This window comes from Palaemon carinicauda, chromosome 21 (assembly GCF_036898095.1).
Source record: "Palaemon carinicauda isolate YSFRI2023 chromosome 21, ASM3689809v2, whole genome shotgun sequence".
In the NCBI taxonomy this organism is placed as follows: Eukaryota; Metazoa; Arthropoda; class Malacostraca; order Decapoda; family Palaemonidae; genus Palaemon; species Palaemon carinicauda.
The window spans coordinates 115,068,030-115,090,529 of record NC_090745.1 but is presented as its reverse complement, the minus strand read 5'-3'; the positions used below and the strand labels follow the sequence as shown (position 1 = coordinate 115,090,529).

General features: G+C 32.7%; 1 protein-coding gene and 1 long non-coding RNA gene across 2 annotated transcripts in view; one reads left to right on the top strand and one right to left on the bottom strand.

Moving 5' to 3' along the window:
• LOC137615425 (digestive cysteine proteinase 1-like) overlaps positions 1-6,532 on the bottom strand; it is a 12,931-nt gene extending 6,399 nt beyond the window's left edge. The window contains exons 1-3 of the mRNA XM_068345294.1: positions 6,494-6,532; positions 4,504-4,590; positions 2,053-2,220 (exon numbers count right to left, since the gene is read on the bottom strand). Of these exons, the coding sequence (XP_068201395.1) occupies positions 2,053-2,220; positions 4,504-4,590 (255 nt within the window). The 5' untranslated portion in view covers positions 6,494-6,532. The remainder of the gene's footprint in view (positions 1-2,052; positions 2,221-4,503; positions 4,591-6,493) is intronic.
• A 10,139-nt stretch (positions 6,533-16,671) lies between these two features.
• The window catches only part of LOC137614754 (uncharacterized), a 13,890-nt gene continuing 8,061 nt past the window's right edge, over positions 16,672-22,500 (top strand). The window contains exon 1 of the long non-coding RNA XR_011039151.1: positions 16,672-16,915. This is a non-coding gene — a long non-coding RNA (uncharacterized lncRNA). The remainder of the gene's footprint in view (positions 16,916-22,500) is intronic.

Here is a 22,500-nt window from a genome sequence, read left to right as displayed (position 1 = left end):
ATCGATAGAGCTCTCTTGCTTGAGTTTACACTCGGGGGCAACTATTCTATCTTATTTCTCTTCCTCTTTTTTTTCTAAACCAGAATTAGTTTTAAAGGACATTAAATCGATAGAGTTCTCTTGCTTGAGGGTACTGTACACTCAAGCACACTATTTTATCTTATTTCTTTCTCTTGTTAATTTTTAGTTTGTTTAGTTTATATGATTATGAAAGTTTTATTGCTTTTTACTGTTCTTAAACTATTTTATTTTGATTGCTGTTTCTTTACTTCCTTATTTCCTTTCTCCTCACTGGGCTATTTTTCCCTGTTGGAGCCCTTGGACTTATAGCATCTTGCTTTTCCAACTGGTAGTAGCTTAGATGATAATAATAATAATAATAATAATAATAATAATAATAATAATAATAATAATAATAATAATAATATCTGCTTCTTAACCTATAGGTATAAAGAATTAAAAAGGGGTGATAATGCTCTAAGCTATTATTATTATTATTATTATTATTATTATTATTATTATTATTATTATCATTAGTATTATTACTTGTTAAGCTACAGCCCTAGTTGGAAAAAGAGGATGCGATAATCCCAGGGGCCCCAACAGTGAAAAATAGCCCAGTGAGGAAAGGAAACAAGGAAAAGTTAAATATATTAAGAACAGTAACATTAGAATAAATGTTACCTGTATAAAATATATATAGAATTGAGTGCCCGAGTGTACCCTCAAGCACATGATATTAATTTTGTGCATTTATTAGAGTCTTACAAAAATAATTATCCTGCCTTGCTAATTGCAGTTTCTAATTAGGGTGATGTTATAGAAGCACACATCGTTCTTCCCTCTCTGATTTTTATGAGGCTTAAATGTATGTTGGAAAGAAGTATGATGAACCTTGGGAGTTGGCAGTGTTGGGTAAAGTCACAATAACGGATAGAAAAACCAAGGGCTAGGAGATATATTATTATTATTATTATTATTATTATTATTATTATTATTACTAGCCAAGCTACAACCCTAGTTGGAAAAGCAAGGGCTCCAACAGGGAAAAATAGCCCAGTGAGGAAATGAATAAGGAGCTACAACCCTAGTTGGAAAAGCAAGATGCTATAAGCCTAAGGGCTCCAACATGGAAAAATAGCCCAGTGAGGAAATGAATAAGGAAATAAACACACACGCACACAACAAATGCAGCCGTTTCAAGTCCACTGCGGTACAAAGGCCTCAGACATAGGTTAGTTATAACTTAAAGAGCTATAGAAAGAATAATGATGGGAATAACATAAGAGACAGAAAAAAACATGGATATTAGAGCAAAGTAATGTAGAGGAAGGAAGAGAAGACGATGGAAGAATGTTTTGCGGGTTTAGATTGACATAGAAAGACCATAAACTGATGCAAGTAGTAGAAAATGTCTGAGAACTTTGTTCTGCAGTCGACTAATAAAGAATGATGATTATATATGTATATATATATATATATATATATATATCTCAAATAAGCCATATATATTAACACATTAAAGTCTGGATTCTCTTAGCAACCTCAGGATCAGAGCCCCAGGCGAAATCACTTAAAGACTATAGTATCTGTACGGCCGGGCTTCGAACCCTGGTCCAGGATACTTGTGTGACATTGACCATACCACTCAGCCACGAAGAAAGATCACACGTTTAAATGTGCAAAATTTATCGTATATATATATATATATAATATATATATATATGCGTAAAAAATCACAGGAAAACGTGATGCTCAGATGCAGAAGAACCACAGGGAAAATGAAAATACGAAATATACGCTTAAGTCCTGACTAGTCAGGACTTAAGCGTAAATTTCGTATTTTCATTTTCCCTGTGGTTCTTCTGCATATATATATATATATATATATATATATATATATATATATATATATATATATATATATATATATATATATATAGATCATCAAGTATTTGTGTACATGTGAGTGTGTATTATATATACTGTATATATTCATACGAATATGTATATCATGCGTGAGGGGTATGTACATGCAATATACAGCTCAACCAATAAACATTTACCATATCTGCAAATTTCGTTCACTCCGACATCGTAGGTTTCAAGCCCCTCTTGGTATCTGGTGTTGTGTTGACTGATGAATCTCATATTATCCTCGAACACAACTCTCCTGTACTCTTCTTCTTCGACGCTGTTGTAGGATTTCCCGTGCGTGGTCTATAGACAAAAAAAAAAAATAGTATAGTTATTAGTTTGTTAGAAAGCTTAAAGTAATTTGGTTTACACTCGAATCTGTTATGTTTATCTTATTGTTTGAGGTGCATCGAGAAGAGATTGAATCTCAGGCATTTTATTAGTTATGTCGATAATTTGAGAATTCGTTTGATGAATCACATAATTAACTTCGCTGCTAACAATCGTTGTTAGAATATCAAAATTCATTAACAGGATCATTTATTTAGATATGTTTCTATTCAGTTTATCATAAAGTATTGACTATTGCAGATAATTCTGTCTCAAAAATAATATTGTTACATCAGTTGCCAGCAAATCAATAACAACTATTATGATTAAACCCCTCTCTCTCTCTCTCTCTCTCTCTCTCTCTCTCTCTCTCTCTCTCTCTCTCTCTCTCTCTCTCTCTCTCTCTCTCATCCTTTTGCTGGAAAATCTGAAATTATCCTGAGAGAAGGACTGGGACCGTTATAAAAGCATGAGAAAGGAACTGAATGTACAACAGTATCATTATTAACATAAAGTCATTGCCTTGAACGTCAAAAAATTGTCACCTATCTACCATGAGAATTTGGTCACATGTTCTGATAAGGGAAATAAGTTAGCATTGTACAATATATTGAAGTTGCAAAAGCAAGCTTTTCTTAGCACTTTTTTATCGTTTTTTGGGGGGGTTAGGGTTAAGGAGAACAAACTCATCCTGGACAGTTATTTGAGAGGAGAAAGTGTTGGTAAATTTCCATAGCTGAATTAGTCCGTGGTGTATTATTATTATTATTATTATTATTATTATTATTGTTGTTGTTGTTGTTGTTGTTGTTGTGGTTGTTGTTGTTGTTGTTTTTATTATTGTTATTATTTTTATTATTATTATTATCAATTGCTAAGCTACAACCCTAGTTGGAAAAGCAGAATACTATAAGCCCAGGGGCTCCAACAGGGAAAATAGCCCAGTGAGGAAAGGAAACAAGGAAAAATAAGATATCTTAAGATCAGTAACATTAAAATAAATATCTCCTGTATAAACTATAAAAACCTTTAACAAAAAAAGAGGATGAGAAATAAGATAGAATAGTGTGCCCGAGTGTACCCTCAAGCAAGAAAATCAAACCCCATGACAGTAGAAGACCATGGTACAGATGCCATAGCACTACCCAACGCTAGAGAACAAAGGTTTGATTTTGGAATGTTCTTCAAGAATATTATACTTTAACTGGACGATTGGATGATTGTTAATAATGAACATGTCGTATACTATATACTTATCGTTGACAATCTTCGTGCAAATTATTTACAATCTTTGGGAGAATTGAACATGTTTCAAACTAGTTTCTTTGAAAGTTTCAGTAGTTTTCTGATAAGTCGGAACGTGTTTGGTTAGTCTTTATAAAAGGAATACGAGTACGTAATAATAATAATAATAATAATAATAATAATAATAATAATAATAATAATAATAATAATAATAATAATAACTAATAATGATAATAATAATAATAATACTTTGAGAAGCACTCAGAGTGGAGACCTCCGCCACGGTAGCTTATTTCTTTGCCTTTTGCTCGACCTTGACCTTGCCTTTTGACCTAAGACTTTCAAAAGTGAATCACTTCCACATCTAAACATAAAGTTTCACTACTCTGTGAGTAAAATTGTGGATAGGATGTTGTTCACAAGCAAACAGACAAACGAACAAACAAGGGGGAAAACATAACCTCCTCCCAACTTCGTTGGCGGAGGTAATAATAATAATAATAATAATAATAATAATAATAATAATAATAATATAATAATAATGATAATTACTTTTATCATTTCAGTATGCCGGCATTTAACGTGTCAAGTTATCAATGTTTTATGTATCAATAAACAAAATATAATTGAATCAACTCTTAATATTTCCAAGTTTGCGTTTGATATGTAAAAGGAACAAAGATTTTTCGAATTTACTTACTTGCTTGCTTACTTACTTACTCACTCACTCACTCACTCACTTACTCACTTACTCACTTACTTACTTACTTACTCTCTCACTCACTTACTTACTTACTTATTCACTCACTCACTCACTTCTTACTTACTTACTTACTTACTTACTCTCTCACTCACTTACTTACTTATTCACTCACTCACTTACCTAATTACTTACTTGCTTACTCACTCACTCACTCACTCACTCACTCACTTGCTTGCTTGCTTGCTTGCTTGCTTGCTTGCTTACTCACTCACTCACTCACTCACTTACTTACTTACTTACTTACTTACTTTAAAGTGAGTCCATTCCTCGTTGGTCGCTTGGCTAACTCCAGTTGCGGCTAAGCCAAACCCGATAATGATTGGGATGATAATCATCTGCAAGTATAAGTAAAAGTCTCAAAAAAGATTTGTAAGGTATTTGAGTAAGTCTTGAAACGTTTTGAGAAAGTCTTGAAAAGTTCTGAGAAAGTCTTGAAAAGTTTTGAGAAAGTCTTGAAAAGTTTTGAGAAATTTGAAAAGTTCTGAGAAAGTCTTGAAAAATTTTGAAGAAGTCTTGGGAAGTTTTGATAAAGTCTTGAAAAGTTTTGAGAAATTTGAAAAGTTCTGAGAAATTTGAAAAGTTCTGAGAAAGTCTTGAAAAGTTTTGAGTAAATCTTGAAAAGTTTTGAGAAAGCCTTGAAATGTTTTGGGAAAGTTGAAAAGTATTGAGAAAGTATTTAAATGTTTTGAGAAAGTCTTGAAAATTTTTGAGGAAGTCTAGAAAAGTCTTGAAGGATTCTTGAAAAGTTTTGATAAAGCCTTGAAAAATCTTGAGATTTTTTTTTTTTTTTTTTTTTTTTTTTTTTTTTTTTTTTTTTTTTTTTTTTTTTTTTTTTAGGAAATCTTGATAAAATGTATTTTCTTATCTCTGATAATCCCACAGCCTGGCCATTCACTACCTTGTTTCTATTTTTTTTTTCATGGTGTAAATATTCGATATAATATCTTTTTTAAAGCATTATTTATGATAATAAAATTTGATTGATATCTTAGGGATTTTAATTCCATTTTAAGATATTTGTTTGGAAAGAATAATGTGTTATTTTCATTTCTTCTTTGATTGGAAAGTTCCCTTTTGTTGTAGAGGAAATTGAGGTTGATATAACGTTGAAAATGATTCCGAAATAGAAAGAACAAATTAGATATGAAAGGTGACATTGATAAAAATCAATACACACACAGACACACACACACACATATATATATATATATATATATATATATATATATATATATATATATAAATATATATGTGTGTGTGTGTGTCTGTGTGTATATATAAAGAGAGAGAGAGAGAGAGAGAGAGAGAGAGAGAGAGAGAGAGAGAGAGAGAGAGAGAGAGAGAGAGAGAGAGAGGTGAGGCTGTCAGCTATTCCTAATAAATTTCTGTAAAAGTTCAGCCGTTACTATAGAAGTGGATCAATGTTAGCGAATGTTCTGTGATAAGAAATTAATTGGAATATGAAAAAGAATATTTTGGCATCATTCATTGAAAGAGAATTTTGTCTGATGACAAAAAAAAATAGATTATTGATCGGATGTTATTAATTGGTGATGCGAATATAATCATCTATAAATGAACTTCAGAATTTGCTCAAACTTTTCGTTTAAGGAGAATATTTTTTTTTTTTTTATGGAAGAGCATTTCTACGCTTTATTAGAGTACATAGATATAATGCACACTGTTAAATATCGTTATTCTAATCGGAAATTCTCCGTAAAAATATTCTATTCTCAGCCGTATTTCAGTAAAATTCAGGTGACCGTAATTTTTACCTTACTTTGTTACTATCTTTTACAGGTTGGTGATCGTAATATCCTTCCTTTGCGTTAATATCGTTTTTAAAACGGTAAATGCCTAGCAATATTTGTTCCAGGATTTTTACCGTTTTTATACGGCAAATTTCTAGTACATAGATTATTATTATTATTATTATTATCATTATTATTATTATTATTGTTATTATTATTATTATTATTTCCTAAGCTACAACCCTAGTTGGACAAGCAGGATGCTATAAGCCCAAGGGCCCCAACAAGGAAAATAGCCCAGTGAGGAAAGGAAATAAGGAAATATAGTGTAAGAAGGTGCAAAAATAATCCAAGAATAAGAATTAAATGCAAAAGTTATCCAGCAATAATAATGATTATCGAAGTAGAAATTAGAACATATTTCTAAGGAGGAAGAGGCAAGAGCAAGAATAAACACAAAATAGGAAACTAGATCGACTGAACTTACCTTGACTGCGTCAGGAAATAAAATAACTGTTTGTTCTCTTCCGATATTCTTTTATAATGAAATCCCACGTTGATAATCAGGTGCTTGTTCCCATTGCCGCTTCCTTTAATAGTTTTCGAACGACGCTAATGTAACAACAATTGCTTTCATTAGGTGAAGCAGCGATTTAGTGTATGTGAATCTCTCTCTCTCTCTCTCTCTCTCTCTCTCTCTCTCTCTCTCTCTCTCTCTCTCTCTACACACACACACACACACACACACACATATATATATATATATTCAAATAAGCCATGTATATTTTTGATACATTAATGTCTGGATTCTCTTAACGACCTGGGATCAGAGCCCCAGGCGAAATCACGCAAAGACAAGAGCTTGGGTCCGGCCGGGAATCGAACCCTGGTCGGCAAGCCTGTATAGACAGTGACTAAGCCACTTGGCCACGAAGGAAGATCTTCCTTCGTGGCCAAGTGGCTTAGTCACTGTCTTCCTTCGTGGCCAAGTGGCTTAGTCACTGTCTTCCTTCGTGGCCAAGTGGCTTAGTCACTGTCTATACAGGCTTGCCGACCAGGGTTCGATTCCCGGCCGGACCCAAGCTCTTGTCTTTGCGTGATTTCGCCTGGGGCTCTGATCCCAGGTCGTTAAGAGAATCCAGACATTAATGTATCAAAAATATATATGGCTTATTTGAATATGAAAAACACGTCTAAATGTGCAAAATTTATCATATATATATATATATATATATATATATATATATATATATATATATATATATATATATATATATATATATATATATATATATATATATATTACAGTATGTATTTTTAAATATGTTTTTATTTCCTATATCTGTATGGAAGTTTTGATATCATTTTATCACCTGGAAATTTATTTTATTTCCGTAATAACCAAAAATATAAATAAGAAAACAATCTCACGTTAATAATCGTTAAGCGTTTATTTAGATGTAAAATTAGTAATTATTTCATGCAATATCTTTATCTTCAAAAATCCATGAAATCGATACTATTGCAAAATATAAATGAGAATAAGTCCTACAGTTTTGATCTAACTCTAATATGATTTTATAATAAAATGGGTTTTATAGGCAGTAGGTTGGTCAGGGCACCAGCCATCCGTTGAGATTTACTTTTGAGAAACACATTAGGTCTGTGTCTTCTTCAATTGCACAAAAAATTGGCTTATTGAGAAAGTCTTACAAGATTTTCGGTGATCATTCTTTTCTGAAGAAGTCTTTTATTTCTTTCATTCTACCTTGTTTTGATGAGTATTGTTCTCCTGTCTGGTGTTCAGCTGCTGATTCTCATCTTAATTTGTTGGACAGAAACTTACGGTCTATTAAATGCATGCTGCATAAGATTTTTTATAACTCTGACCACCCTTTACATTCAGATCTCCCTGGACAATTCTATCCTGTTCGTAATACTAGGCAGGCAGTTAATTCTAATAGACAGGCCTTCTCCATCATGAGGCTCAATACTACACAGTATTCTAGAAGTTTTATTCCAGCTGTTACCAAGTTGTGGAATGATCTTCCTAATCGGGTAGTTGAATCAGTAGAACTTCAAAAGTTCAAAGTTGGAGCAAATGTTTTTTGTTGACCAGTCTGACGTAAGTCTTTTTATAGTTTATATATGACATATCTGTTTTTGACATTGTTAATAGTTTATATAGGACATTTCTGTTTTGACGCTGTTACTGTTTTTAAAATGATTTATTGTTAATTTATTCTCATCATTTATTTATTTACTTATTTCCTTTCCTCACTGGGCTATTTTTTCCTATTAGAGCCCTTGGGTTTATAGTATCTTGCTTTTCCAACTAGGGTTGTAGCTTGGCTAGTAATAATAATAATAATAATACCACTAGAGAGTTATGGGGTCCTTTGACTAGCCGAACTGTACTACATTGGATCCTTCTCTCTGATTACGGTTCACTTTCCATTTGCGTACACATACACCAAATAGTCTGGCCTGTTCTTTACAGATTCTCCTCTCTCCTCGTACACCTGACAACACTGAGATTACTACACAATTCTTTTTCACCCAAGGGGTTAACTACTGTATTGTAATTGTTCAGTGGCTACTTTCCTCTTGGTAAGGGTAGGCGAGACTCTGGCTATGGTAAGCAGCTCTTCTAGGAGAAGGACACTCCAAAATCAAACCATTGTTCTCTAGTCTTGTTAGTGCCTAGCCTCTGTACCATGGTCTTCCACTGTCTCTTGGGTTAGAGTTCACTTGTTTGAGGGTACACTCGGGCACACTATTCTATCTAATTTTTCGTCATCTTGTTTTGTTAAAGTTTTTATAGTTTATATAGGAAATATTTATTTTAATGTTGATGCTGTTCTTAAAATATTTTATTTTTCCTTGTTTCCTTTCCTCACTGGGCTATTTTCCCTGTTGGGGCCCCTGTGCTTACAACATCATGCTTTTCCAACTATGATTGTATACAGCTTAGCAAATAATAATAATAATAATGATAATAATAATAATAATAATAATAATAATAATAATAATAATAATAATAATAATGATAATAATAATGTAGCTTAGCAAGTAATAATAATAATAATAATAATAATAATAATAATAATAATAATACAATTATTTTTACACTCCGCAGGTATATGAGGTACTTTGCACCTGCGTAGAATCCAGACAAAAGTAATGGAATTCGAACTTATGTGATAAAATCTTGACTTATACGATGGAGTCCGGACTTACTTCCTCAGGAATTCTTTCTAAAGAAACCACACGGCTGATTGAATTATATCATAATTTGGAGTCAAAAAACCTAAGGTCATCGATACCGAAGCGAATTCTCGAGAAAATTCGGATTTTCCAATACATAATTTATAGATGTTTCTTATAATGAAGGATTAACTTATGTGTTTAGTATCAGTTTTTAAGTTTCATTAAAGTCGAATCAATATACTATGCTAATTATTTTGTATTGTATTTACATTATTCATTGACATATGCATTGCAGTATTTATGAAATTTTACCATTAATTTACTAGCTATTCGATGATCTATTGTTAGATATAAAAACTATTATTATTATTATTATTATTATTATTATTATTATTATTATTATTATTATTATTATTATTGTTGTTGTTGTTGTTATCAAATCAAACGCCAATATTTTTATTTCAATTGTTCATTATTTCTATTGTAGTATATTTATTTCTTTGAGCTATTTTTCGCTGCTGGAGCCCTTTGGCTTATAACATGTTGTTTTTCCAACTAGGGTTGTAGCTTAACAAGTAATAATAATAATAATAATAATAATAATAATAATAATAATAATAATAATAATGCGCTTGAACATATGATGAAAAAAAAACAGATTTTTATTTCCTTATAGAAATCAAGTGAAATGTTTATGCATCGAACCAAAATCAGAAGTACTGATAAATTATATAAATGAGTGATATAATTGCATGTAAATATTCAAATACTTAATTGTTTAATAACTTTTTTAATCTGTTTATCTCCATGAGAGCATGAACAGTGGTCAGATATAGAAAGAGAATATTTTATGATTTATTTAGTAAATTTTTATATATCGGTTAATAAATGTATATAAACAAGGTAGATCATAAGGATCATGAGTGTGGATTTATCAAATGAGAGAGAGAGAGAGAGAGAGAGAGAGAGAGAGAGAGAGAGAGAGAGAGAGAGAGAGAGAGATAGATTAGTTGTCCTTTCTTAAACAATTCTATACATATATGTATAACATATATATATATATATATATATATATATATATATATATATATATATATATATATATATATGTATACATATATGTATACACACATATATATATATATATATATATATATATATATATTATATATATGTGTGTGTGTGTGTGTGTGTATTATTAATATTATTATTATTATTATTATTATTATTATTATTATTATTATTATTATTATTATTATTATTATAGTTATTGTTATTTTTATTATTATTATCTGGTTGTGCTGTTCACTAAATTTGTTTGAATTGCGTGTATATACATACATATATATATATATATATATATATATATATATATATATATATATATATATATATATATATATATGTGTGTGTATATATATATGCATATATATATATACATACATATATATATATATATATATATATTATATATATATATATATTATATATATATATATGTATATATATATATATGTATATATATATATATATATATAGAGAGAGAGAGAGAGAGGAGAGAGAGAGAGAGAGAGAGAGAGGAGAGAGAGAGAGAGAGAGAGAGAGAGAGAGAGAGGAGAGAGAGAGAGAGCAATGAATATAGAATTAGGGTAAGTGACAAAAATTGACTGACAGATAGATAGGAATAAATATCCTGTACTCTAGTGGGAAAACTACAGATAATCCACTATATGCGTAAACTTACAGAATCACTACTTTTGTAAGTGATGTTAGTACTCTTATTTTAATGACTAGTAAATATTCAAGATTTTATTTTAAAGTTTCTTTTTTATAGCGTTCCTCTGATTGGCTTTTGGTATCACCTGTTCTATTTCTCATTGTTTTTATTTACATGTTGTTTTATAATGTTACAAAGGGAAAGTTATTTTTATCGGTTCTGTTTGTTAATAAATCATATTAGCCTATCTTTAGAGTTATTTTCCCTCTTAATTTACCCAAGTTATTTTCTAGTGAAACGTACCTATCATATCTCATGCATAATAAAAAGAGTATTAGAAAGCTTTGCAATACACGATAGACTACAGTAATAAAAATATATACTGTACTGTATATTGTATGAAGAAAACAGATTGCAAATACCTGGATAATTTGTTTAATTAGGCAAAATAAGCGAATTGATAAAGATGGTGAATAATACGATATACACGAATCTTTATTCCATAGATAGAGACAGCACCATCAAATAAGAAAAAAAAAATATTCAAATTTCTTAATAGTTCCGGGGATTTCACATAGAGGGTGCCACTGCAGCTACTCTTCCCCTAGGTATAACGTAAATTTAAGACTAAATGCCAATCTTAGATGAACACTTCTTTTAAACAATATTTAGGGTAAATGGCAAAGCCTTTTCAGCCTCCATGAACATACAGTTGCAGATTTAAGAAGTGACGTCATCGGTTAAGACTGAGGAAAACCTAGAGTTCAGTAACTTCAGTTTTTTTGTTTTAGTTTAGTTTGCACACTCGCGAAAATAGGTAGTGAAGCGTAAACAAAAGTGCTAAAACGGTGAAATATTTCATCTCGAATTCTTTACCGCTTCCTGCTTCAAAGGAATATTAGAATGTTAGATCGTGAAGGAAGACCTAACATCTAAATGCAATATTGGAAGTCTACTCATAGAAAACTACCGTCAATAAAGGTAAGACTTATTCATCTAGATATGCCCATGTCAGTAGTTGTGATAGATAATGAATGATGTCTATGTCCATTAGGTACACGACCTCTCACAATACAAGGCATATTAAATGTCCAAAGTACATAAGTAAGATAATATTGGAAATTTCAGGAAGAAACCATCGTGATAACATACTTTTTTTTTAGTCTGATTTGGGCCTTGTTAATGAGAGTTTTAGATAAGACAAATATCTTGTTGAAGATGTATCGAGACAAATGAATAAGGAAAAAATATGTACCGTATGATGTATATCGTTGGACCGTTGGAGTGCACTGTAAGCATTGCTAAATTATAACTTAGTTAACCTCCATTTCAAAATCCTTTCTTATAACTTGCTGCCAAACTTATTTCAACTTTTATTTCATAATACAACCATATATAGTGTTGAATGCCCTCCCGGCCCTAGCGCCAGAACATGTGGCCAAGTTAACATAAATCACTAAATAGCAAAGTTGAATCGATTGAACTTCAAAAGTTCAAACTTGCAGCAAATGTTTTTATTTTGAACAGGCTGACATAAGTATGTTTTTATAGTTTATGTATGAAAGATCTGTTTTAATGTTGTTATGGTTTTTAAAATATTCTATTTTGATTGTACATTACTTATCAAATAGTTTATTTATTTCCTTATTTCTTTTCCTCACTGGGCTATTTTTCCCTGTTGGAGACGTTAGGATTATAGCATCAGGCTTTTTCCAGCTAAGGTTGTAGCTTAGCTTGTAATCATAATAATAATAATAATAATAATAATAATAATAATATAATAATAATAATAATAACATGGATACGAGATCAAACTAAAGAAGAGGATATTCTAAAAAGGAAATGGACAATGGCAGACTATATCTTTATCATATCTTAACCTCATTATTCAATTGTTATTCTTGGGAAATAATTTTATTGGTTTGACGAAAAAAATTGATAAAAAAAATAAGGGTAGTTTTACAATAATCTTAAGACAGCTGAAGTTTTTAAATGGAAAAAAAATATATAAAAGTGCTTTCAATATTTGAATGTTAAAAGTATCTCGACCTTATCATGATAAGTCCTCACCAGCCGATGTGACCAATGAAGTGTATTGCAAAATCTGATAAAATGACCTTATAAATTATTCCGACTAAATTTTTTAAAAGCTAAGCCAAATTCTAAATGTTTAAACAAGCAAAATGAAATAATAAAAAAAAAAAAAACGTTAAAATTTCTGACTATTACCAAGTTGTCATTTTTTTTATTTTATGGTCATGTTTCAATGAATTGGACCAACTAATAATGATAGAGGAAGGAAATATATTTGAATCTCTCTCTCTCTCTCCCTCTCTCTCTCTCTCTCTCTCTCTCTCTCTCTTTCTCGTATGGGAATGGTGTTGTCAGTGCACCTCTTGTGGTGCATAGTAGGCATTCGTTAAGGGCCTATGCAAAGTTCCTTCCGTCCCTATTCCTTCTTGCTTTCTTCCTTCTTGCTGTCCAACCTCTTCAAGCTTTTAATTCAGCGCAGGATTTTCCGTCTGTTGCACTTAGTTCTTGAATGGTCTCACAGTCCCCAGCACAAGCCTATATAGCCAAAATTACTGTATCATCATAATCCATTGCTTATATATATATATATAGTATATATATATATATATATATATATATATGTATGTATATATTATATATATATATATATATATATATATATATTATATATATATATATATATATATTATATATATATATATACACACACACACACACACAACACACACACACACACACACACACAAATGATGGCATGGTTTTTACAATTGGAATTTAATGCGAAATTTTAGCAACTATTCAAAAATATCAAATGTCAACAATTGTTGATACGTGAGAAGGTAATCACAAAACCTTCCTATAGTAGGAGCTTTCTGTCTACTTAAGTGACGAAAATATGATAATCACGACTTTGTTTCTAAATACAGTTTATGTAATGAACTAAAATACCATCACTGCTACAACAAAAACAAGTGCAACCATTTCTAGTCCACTGCAGGACAAGGGCCACAGGCATGCCATTTCTGGTGCACTGCAGGACAAGGGCCACAGGCATGCCATTTCTGGTGCACTGCAGGACAAGGGCCACAGGCATGCCATTTCTGGTGCACTGCAGGACAAGGGCCACAGGCATGCCATTTCTAGTCCACTGCAGGACGAGGGACACAGGTATGTCAAGTCATGTCTGGGGTTTTTCCAGATTTCATCACCACGCTGGCCAGTGGTGATTGGTGTTAGTGGAAGACTTTCGTCTGGTCGCTCACAGCAAACCAAGCTAGTATAGGTGGCCCTGACTAGTACAGCTTTGCTGATCATGGCGATACTTTAGGTAAAAGCTGCTTTATGATTACATGCTCAAGGACTGGTATATTAAAAATTCAATATAAAATAAATTGAAGGTTGGTCGACGTAAAAAATATTAAAAGTAAAAGTTTTGAACAACAGGCCTCTTCAAGACATATGGGAAGATTTTTATAAAATGATTTGTTCGCTTAATATTTTTTCAATCCAAAATTCAAGAAAGTTTTACTTTGTAAACCTTCCGGACTTTTTAACGTTTTCTATAACGAGAAAAGTTAAACAAGAACGGCAACATAAAGAAGAGCACTATAATGATATTCTCCTCTCTCTCTCTCTCTCTCTCTCTCTCTCTCTCTCTCTCTCTCTCTCTCTCTCTCTCTCTCTCTCTCTCATCAAAGAGATTTTAACTAATGGTAAATCTTATGGGCTCTCTCATGTAAAGAATTCATGTACGCACACACCCATGTCTCTCTCTCTCTCTCTCTCTCTCTCTCTCTCTCTCTCTCTCTCTCTCTCTCTCTCCTCTCTCTCTCTCTCTCTCTATCTATATATATATATATGTATATATATATATATATATATATATATATATATATATATATATATATATATATATATATATATATATATATACAGTATATATATATATATATATATATATATATATATATATATATATATATATATATATATATATATATATATATATATATATATATATATATATATATAAACTTTAAGGTAAATCTGGCGAAGACATTCCGCTATTTATAGCTAAAATTTTCTATTTAACATTTCAAATAAAGGTTAATAAGTTATTAGAGGAAAATGCATTTTAATTAGTTTTTCCACAACCTGCTCAAAGAAAGAAAACTTATTACAAGCCAAAATACGGTTTTAGTGACATCTATTAGAATGTTTTGTAAACAGAAAATTTATGAAAAACTTTTTACTCGCTGCTAGAAAGAGAATAAGAAACGGGAATTTAAAAGCAGTTGATTTTAAGATAATGTTTTACTTTAAAATAACGTCTGTTTTACTATACTTTATAACCTATTCGACCTATTCGATAATGAATTAAAAAAACAACTGGTTATACAGTACATTAAAGGGCGGAGCCTAGTTGACAAACCACCCACTTGTGACTACAGTGAAAATACTGTAATTAAAGCTATTGGAAGAAATTTATAAGAAACTTACAGCGGCAACCATAAATAAAAACTATCTGGCTAATAAAATTATAATTCCAAGTCACATGAGTTCCGTGAAATATGTTTTAAGACTTCAATTTTCTCCAAAGTCTTGCGGTCACTAATCACGAAAAAGAATTAGTCTATATTCTCATCAAAGAAAATTAATGTAAAATTATTTGGCATGATAGTTTTTGTAGTATGGCCTAGTTTTATGATACGTAATCCTATAGGAGATTATGTTTCAAATTAAAATACTTTTATACTGGTATTTTGAAATCGTATGTTTAAATATATATATATATATATATATATATATATATATATATATATATATATATATATATATATATATATATATTATATATATATATATATATATATATATATATATATATATATATTATATATATATATATGTTTGTGTGTGTGTGTGTGTATGTGTGTGTGTGTGTATGTGTGTGTGTGTGTGTGTATGTGTGTGTGTGTGTGTGTTTGTATACAAGAAATAAATTAAAAGCAGAAATTTCAAAATGTTTAACTATATTTATTACAATAAAAAAAAAAATTTAATTTCTGCTTTCTTCGCCTCTCTAGTAAATCTGATACTTTCAGAAGCGAAAATACCATTCATCATATATATATGTATATATATATATATATATATATATATATATATATATATATATATATATATATATATATATATATATATAAATATATATATGTGTGTGTATATATACATATATATATATATATATATATATATATATATATATATATATATATATATATATATATATATATATATATATATATATATATATATATATATATATATATATATGACGAAAATTACTTCCAGATTTGGTTACACCAACCGAAAAGTACTTATGTATATTAATATAACTGATGAATGTTTCCTGTTAGTTCATTTACCTTAAGAAGTGTACACGTTTATTCTAGTATTGAGGGTTATCTTTCATTATTTGCGAAGGAAATATGTATTGAAAATGCAGATTGTTTAGCATAAAATTTTTAAATTGTTATTTACATCGTTAAAACTTTGTAAATGGCTCTTAACCCCAACCCCCTTTTCTTGCCTTCATTTCAGGCCCCCCCCCCCCCACCCGTATTTAAAGCCATTAGTACCCATTTGTCCCTAACCCCCCCCCCCCTTACTTGAAAAGCCCTGAATCGTAAGAGTATATAGAAAATTTTCTACCAAGCTAAATTTTTGCCGTTTTAACACGATTTATTTCATGATTTTAAATGAAGGAGATAATTATTTTCTTATAAACAATGAATAATTAATTTTGAAAGAACGTCGTGTAAAAATAAGCAAATAACAAAGAAAATGAGTAAAGCTACTCGCTAATTTGGACAGTGTTGGAATCCATGAAAATTTTAACATTCGCTACTGGACCTTCGAGGTGCTAACGTCTCAGGAAATTGTAAGGTACGTTATTCTTATTAATTCTAATATTCTAAGGTTATATTTTAGGAGGAAATTGGCGAGATAATTTGTGCAATTGTTAGAAATACTTTTTAATATAAGTGATCTATTTTCGCGTGATTTATATCCCGAAATTCCGTTTTGTAGATGACCGGTTATACCCAGGACCCATTTTTTGTTGCATATTTAACCGGCTAAATTCATGACTCTTTTTGTAAAAGTTATATAACTTCTGTGGTCATTTGCTTTAGATTATAAGTTTTATTGACTTATCTCTAATGATATCCTGGACCTTAGATCTCAGGAGGCCAGTAGACTTGAAATCAATCAATCAATCCATAAAACTGACTAGGCTGGCGCCTAAGTGCCCAACAAAAGCAGGATCATGTGCAACTTTTTTTAATGTTAAATGTAAAAAACATTAATTATTTACTTTAGTTATTAGTGTGATAAATTGTACGAAAAGTGTGAAATATGGCGGGGCGTCCGTTGGGGTATGTCGAGGGGCCCAAAGAAGCCTCGGGGTCCAAAGGGCACCATTTATTAAACTGGTCTGGCATGCTTTCTGTCAATCATGCTTCTTGGTTAGCTAGTTCTATTGTTTTTTTGGTATTTAAATCGAATACTTGGTGAATGTTGAAATTAAATAAGGTCTGTTTAATGGCAAAGTTAACCGTTGAGTGCAATATAGCAATTTGGCAAGCCTTAAATACATTTTGAATAAATATTTTTTTACCTTATATGGGAATAAGTGTTTTGCAATTCTAATCACCAATTATCGAATAGCCCTCAGCTTGTTATATTTCATGTCAATCATGGTCAGTTCAATTTGTATCGGATTGTCGGCTCAAACTTTACTTACTTTACTTTTTAAGGGCTGCTTTTCTGGCCCTGTACCGTAGGGAAACTCTACTCTCCGCAGAGCCTTCAATTATTTTATCATATGCATTCAAAAGCGTTTAACATTTCACACCTCATATTAATCGTTTATTGTCAAGTCCACACTATCGAAACATTTATAAGCTATATTTCGACCCGCACTGTGCTCGTAAAAAGATCGCTTTTGAAGTTAAATGTTAGTAATTTGGACTTACTTTACTTCATTTTACGGGTTTATTTCTCGCCCTCCATCAATCACTAAGTCTGTTCAGGCGGGCCTTGGTATGAAAAAATAATTTCTTTCCATTGCATCACTTACAGTGCTTTTCGTAAGTCCGAAAGTATTTTTTTGAACTGTTAGAAGAGTGACCAGAAATAAATGCTCATGTTAGCTTGACGCCCTTTGACATTTCTAGTTTTTGGATAAAAACTTCTTAGCGAGATTCGATTTGTATCTTCAGATACGCGAGCAGTGTCATTGTATTTACTTATGGTCGCTGTGGTCTTATGTGATTCCAATTTTTGACAAATACTTAGTTTTTAAAGCTGTTATTTCCAGAGTGCGTTGTTTTTTGTTTAAAGTTTTGGGGGCTATGCTTACTAGTTTAAGACAAGCTCCGGGCAATCTGGATGTGCGCGCGTTTAAAGTTAATATAGCCCACTTTTTGTTTTTTTTCTCTCTCTCTCTCTCTCAAGATACTTCAATCAAAACATTTCATAAACTTTAGGATTTTGATGTTTTTAAAGAGCCTGTGTAATGGTCTGTTTTTCCCCCCGTCCAAAATTCCCCCCCCCCCCGGGGGGGAAATATGGCCCAGGATATATATCCCCCCGGGGGAACTTTGTCCCAGGATAATATTCCCCCCTCTGGTCCAAGATTCCCCCTTTGCTTGGTGGAGGTAACCATTATTTCGGACGGGGGAAAAACAGACCATTATACCGGGTCATAAAAGTCCTTAATTTCTTTCATTTTAATGTTAGAGTGCGGAGTTCAACATTACCTTTTGCCAGTACAAGTTTGTGACCTGGGAAGGGGGGTTGTGACCCAGGAAGGGGGGTTGTGACCTGGGAAGGGGGGGTTGTGACCTGGGAAGGGGGGTTGTGACCTGGGAAGGGGGTCCGGGGGCTTGTCTCCGGCTAGGGGTTGTGACCTGGGAACTTCTAGGTTAGGTTAGGTGGGTTTGTTAGGTTCTGTACCCTTTTGTACCTTTTTATATTTTGTTTAAAGGGTATGTGGAAAAATGCTTTAAAATACACATTATTATTGTAGCATTGCTAACGTTAGCAATGGCATCGTAACGTTGGTAACATCGCGTAACATTATATATATGTATGTGTTTATATATGTATGTATGTATGTATGTATGTATTCCTAATATTTTGTCAAACTTACCGTTGATTATTTAATTCATCAAAATAGTTTCTCTGTAAGGGAGGGTGGGGGAGAAATGGCATAGGGGAGGGGAATATCTTAGGGCTGAAATTCCCTCTGGGGGAATAACAGCCTGGGCTGCTTTTCCCGGTGTGAATCGATCCTAGGGTAATTTTCCCGGGGGGAATTTCAGTCAGGGGAGAAACATTTCCTGCTACACCGGGTATGTTGGCGAGCATATTTTCGCTAAAATACCCACTATATAAACAAGGAACGGGCACTGCATTTTTTTAGGGAACCTCGTTATGAGCTAGATGAAATACTTAAATACAATATAGCATAACATAAGTTCATAAAGAGCAAATGTTCGCATTTTCGTATGTACAAAAAATTCAGTGTATAATTTTTTCACTCAAGTTATTGTTTTCATTAAGGATTTATTCATTGTTTTTTTTTTTTTTATTATTAGAATATGCGGTCTCAGTGAATGGAGTTTTGACTGGGCTGATGTAAAAGATATATGATAAGATAGTTGAAAGAAAATTAAAGACGAAATGGGTATTCATGAAGGGGATTAATTTAAATTGACTCGACTTGCCAGTTGCAAACGACCTCTTGAGAAAAGCCTTCTGTATACCGAAGGCTGTATGGACCTTGCTGTTAGAGGATCGGGAAAAATGTTGTAAAAACTGTATATCAATCTTTATTCTTTCCACCTTCCTCGTCGTTAAATAGTCCTCTCACTTTACCGTTATACCTACCTAGTAAAGTTTCCACTGCCACATAAGATTGGTTTTAAATTAAACTCGTACTCTTGAGCTCTGTGTTTTGTAATACAATGTTAGAAAAAAACCGTAATTTTAATAGGAAATTCTCCGCAAAAATATACTGTTCTCAATCGTATTTCAGTGAAATACAGGCTACCGTAATTCTACCTTAGTTTATTATCTTGTACGGGTTGGTGACCGTAATATCACTCCTTTACGTCATTATATCTGTTTTTAAAACGGTAAAAATCATGGAATGTTGCCTGAGATTTACCGTTTTTAATGCAAATTTTTAAGTGTAATTAATGCGTATATAGGATATAATTACAATTAAAGTCCTTTTCATACATAATAATTGTTGAAAGCTTTGGTACAAATATAATTCCAGTTTTGATTAAATTATTCTTTGGACTTGTCATTTATCAGTGTCAATTTTGATCTTCCATAATTTTTACAAACATTAATGACTTGAAGGCTCTGTCATAATATGGCAGTCACCAAAGTATCTATTAATGCTGCTTGTTTGGTTTTAACGGTTAATTTGCATCATGAACCAAGTATTTTTCCAAAAATGCTTTTTAATTTCGTGGAGTATATGAAAATTTACTCATAGTTGATCTGTTCAAAGAAAATGGTTATCCTTGTTTGGCATTAGTTAGAAGGCGACTGTGTGTGTTGCATAAGCCACTGACTAAATATTCAAGATTTTATTTTAGAGTTTGTTTTTATAGTGTTCTTCTGATTGGCTTTAGATATCACCTGTTCTATTTCTCATTGTTTTTATTTACATGTCGCTTTTTAATGTTACAAAAGGAAAGTTTTTATCGTTTTTGTTAATAAATCATATCAACTTATCTTTACCCATTTTCAACCTTTTCAACAATCCAAAGTGATATGCTACTGGAGGAAAAGTTTTCTTAGAAGGAAATAGGTTATTATTCGTCTTCCACACTCTTAACCTCTTCCTCAACTTCACTTTCAACCTCACACCCAATCTCACTTTCAACCTCACACCCAATCTCACTTTCAATCTCACACCCAATCTCACTTTCAACCTCACCTTCAACTTCACCCTCAACCTCCCCCTCAACTTCACCTCCAACCTCCCCCTCAACTTCACTTCCAACCTCAATTTCTCCTTCAACCTCACCCACACACTCAACCCTACCCTCGACTTCACCTCCAACCTCACCCTCGACTTCACCTCCAACCTCACCCTCAACTTCACCTCCCTCACCTGTATACTCAACCACACCGTTAACCTCACCCTTAATTTCACCTCCAACCTCACCTTCAACTTCACCTCCAACCTCAACCACACCTTTAACTTCACCTCCAACCTCATCCACACCTTTAACTTCACCTCCAACCTCAACCTCGCCCTTAACCTCAACCTCAACCACACCCTCAATCTCAACCTCAACCTCAACCACACCCTCAATCTCAACCACACCCCCAACCTCACCTCCAACCTAAACTTCACCTACGCCCTCAGTCACCCTCACCCTCACCTCCAATCTCAACTTTACGTTCAACCTCAACCAGACCATCAATCACACCCTCAACCTCCAACATCAACTTTCTCCAACCATATCTTCATCAACAGCCACACCATCGACTTCCCTCCAGCACCTCCAACCTGAACGTCACCTCCAATCTCAACTTCACTCTCAACCTCCAACCTCAATTTACCTCTCCTCAACTTTCCTTTCAATTTCCAAACTCAACTTCACCTTCACCTTCAGCCTCAGCCTCAACTTTACCCTCAACTTCAACTTTACCTCCACCTTTAACCACACACACAAAACCTCCAACCTCAAATTCACCATCAGCCTCAAGTTTACCCTCAACCTCCAACCACAACTTTACCGCCTCCCTTGATCATACTCAACCTCACCCTTAATTTCTCCTTCAAAATCAACTTCCCCTCAAACCTCACTTCCAGCCGCAACTTCACCCTCAACCATACTCTCAACTTTACCTCCACCTCAACATCACCCTCAAATTCCCCCCCCCCCCCCCCACAACTGCCAATTTCAACTTCCCCCTCCGACCTTAACTTTACCTCCACCCTCAGCCTCACCTCCAACCTTAAACTCACCCTCAACCTCACCTCCAACCCCAAAATCACCCTCAACTAAACTTCAACTAAGCCTCCAACCTCAACTAAGCCCCTAACCTCAACTAAGCCTCCAACCTCAACTAAACCTCAACATCACTTCCAACCTCAACTAAACCTCGACACCACTTCAAACCTCAACTAAACCTCGACACCACTTCAAACCTCAACTTACCTCCAACCTCACCCTCCACCTCCAACCTCACTCTCACCTTTACTTCCACCTCCAACCTCACTCTCAACTTTACCTTCACCTCCAACCTCACTCTCAACTTTACCTTCACCTTGCAAACTCACCCTCACCCTCAACATGTTTTTCAGGCTGTCCACCAGGGGAATGATATTTAAAGTATAAAGAATTAAGAAAAAAAAAAAATACAGCACGCCATGATTGGTTGACTCATATGTAGGGTCGTTGCTCCCAGGGTATCTTTGATTTTTATCTGAATAG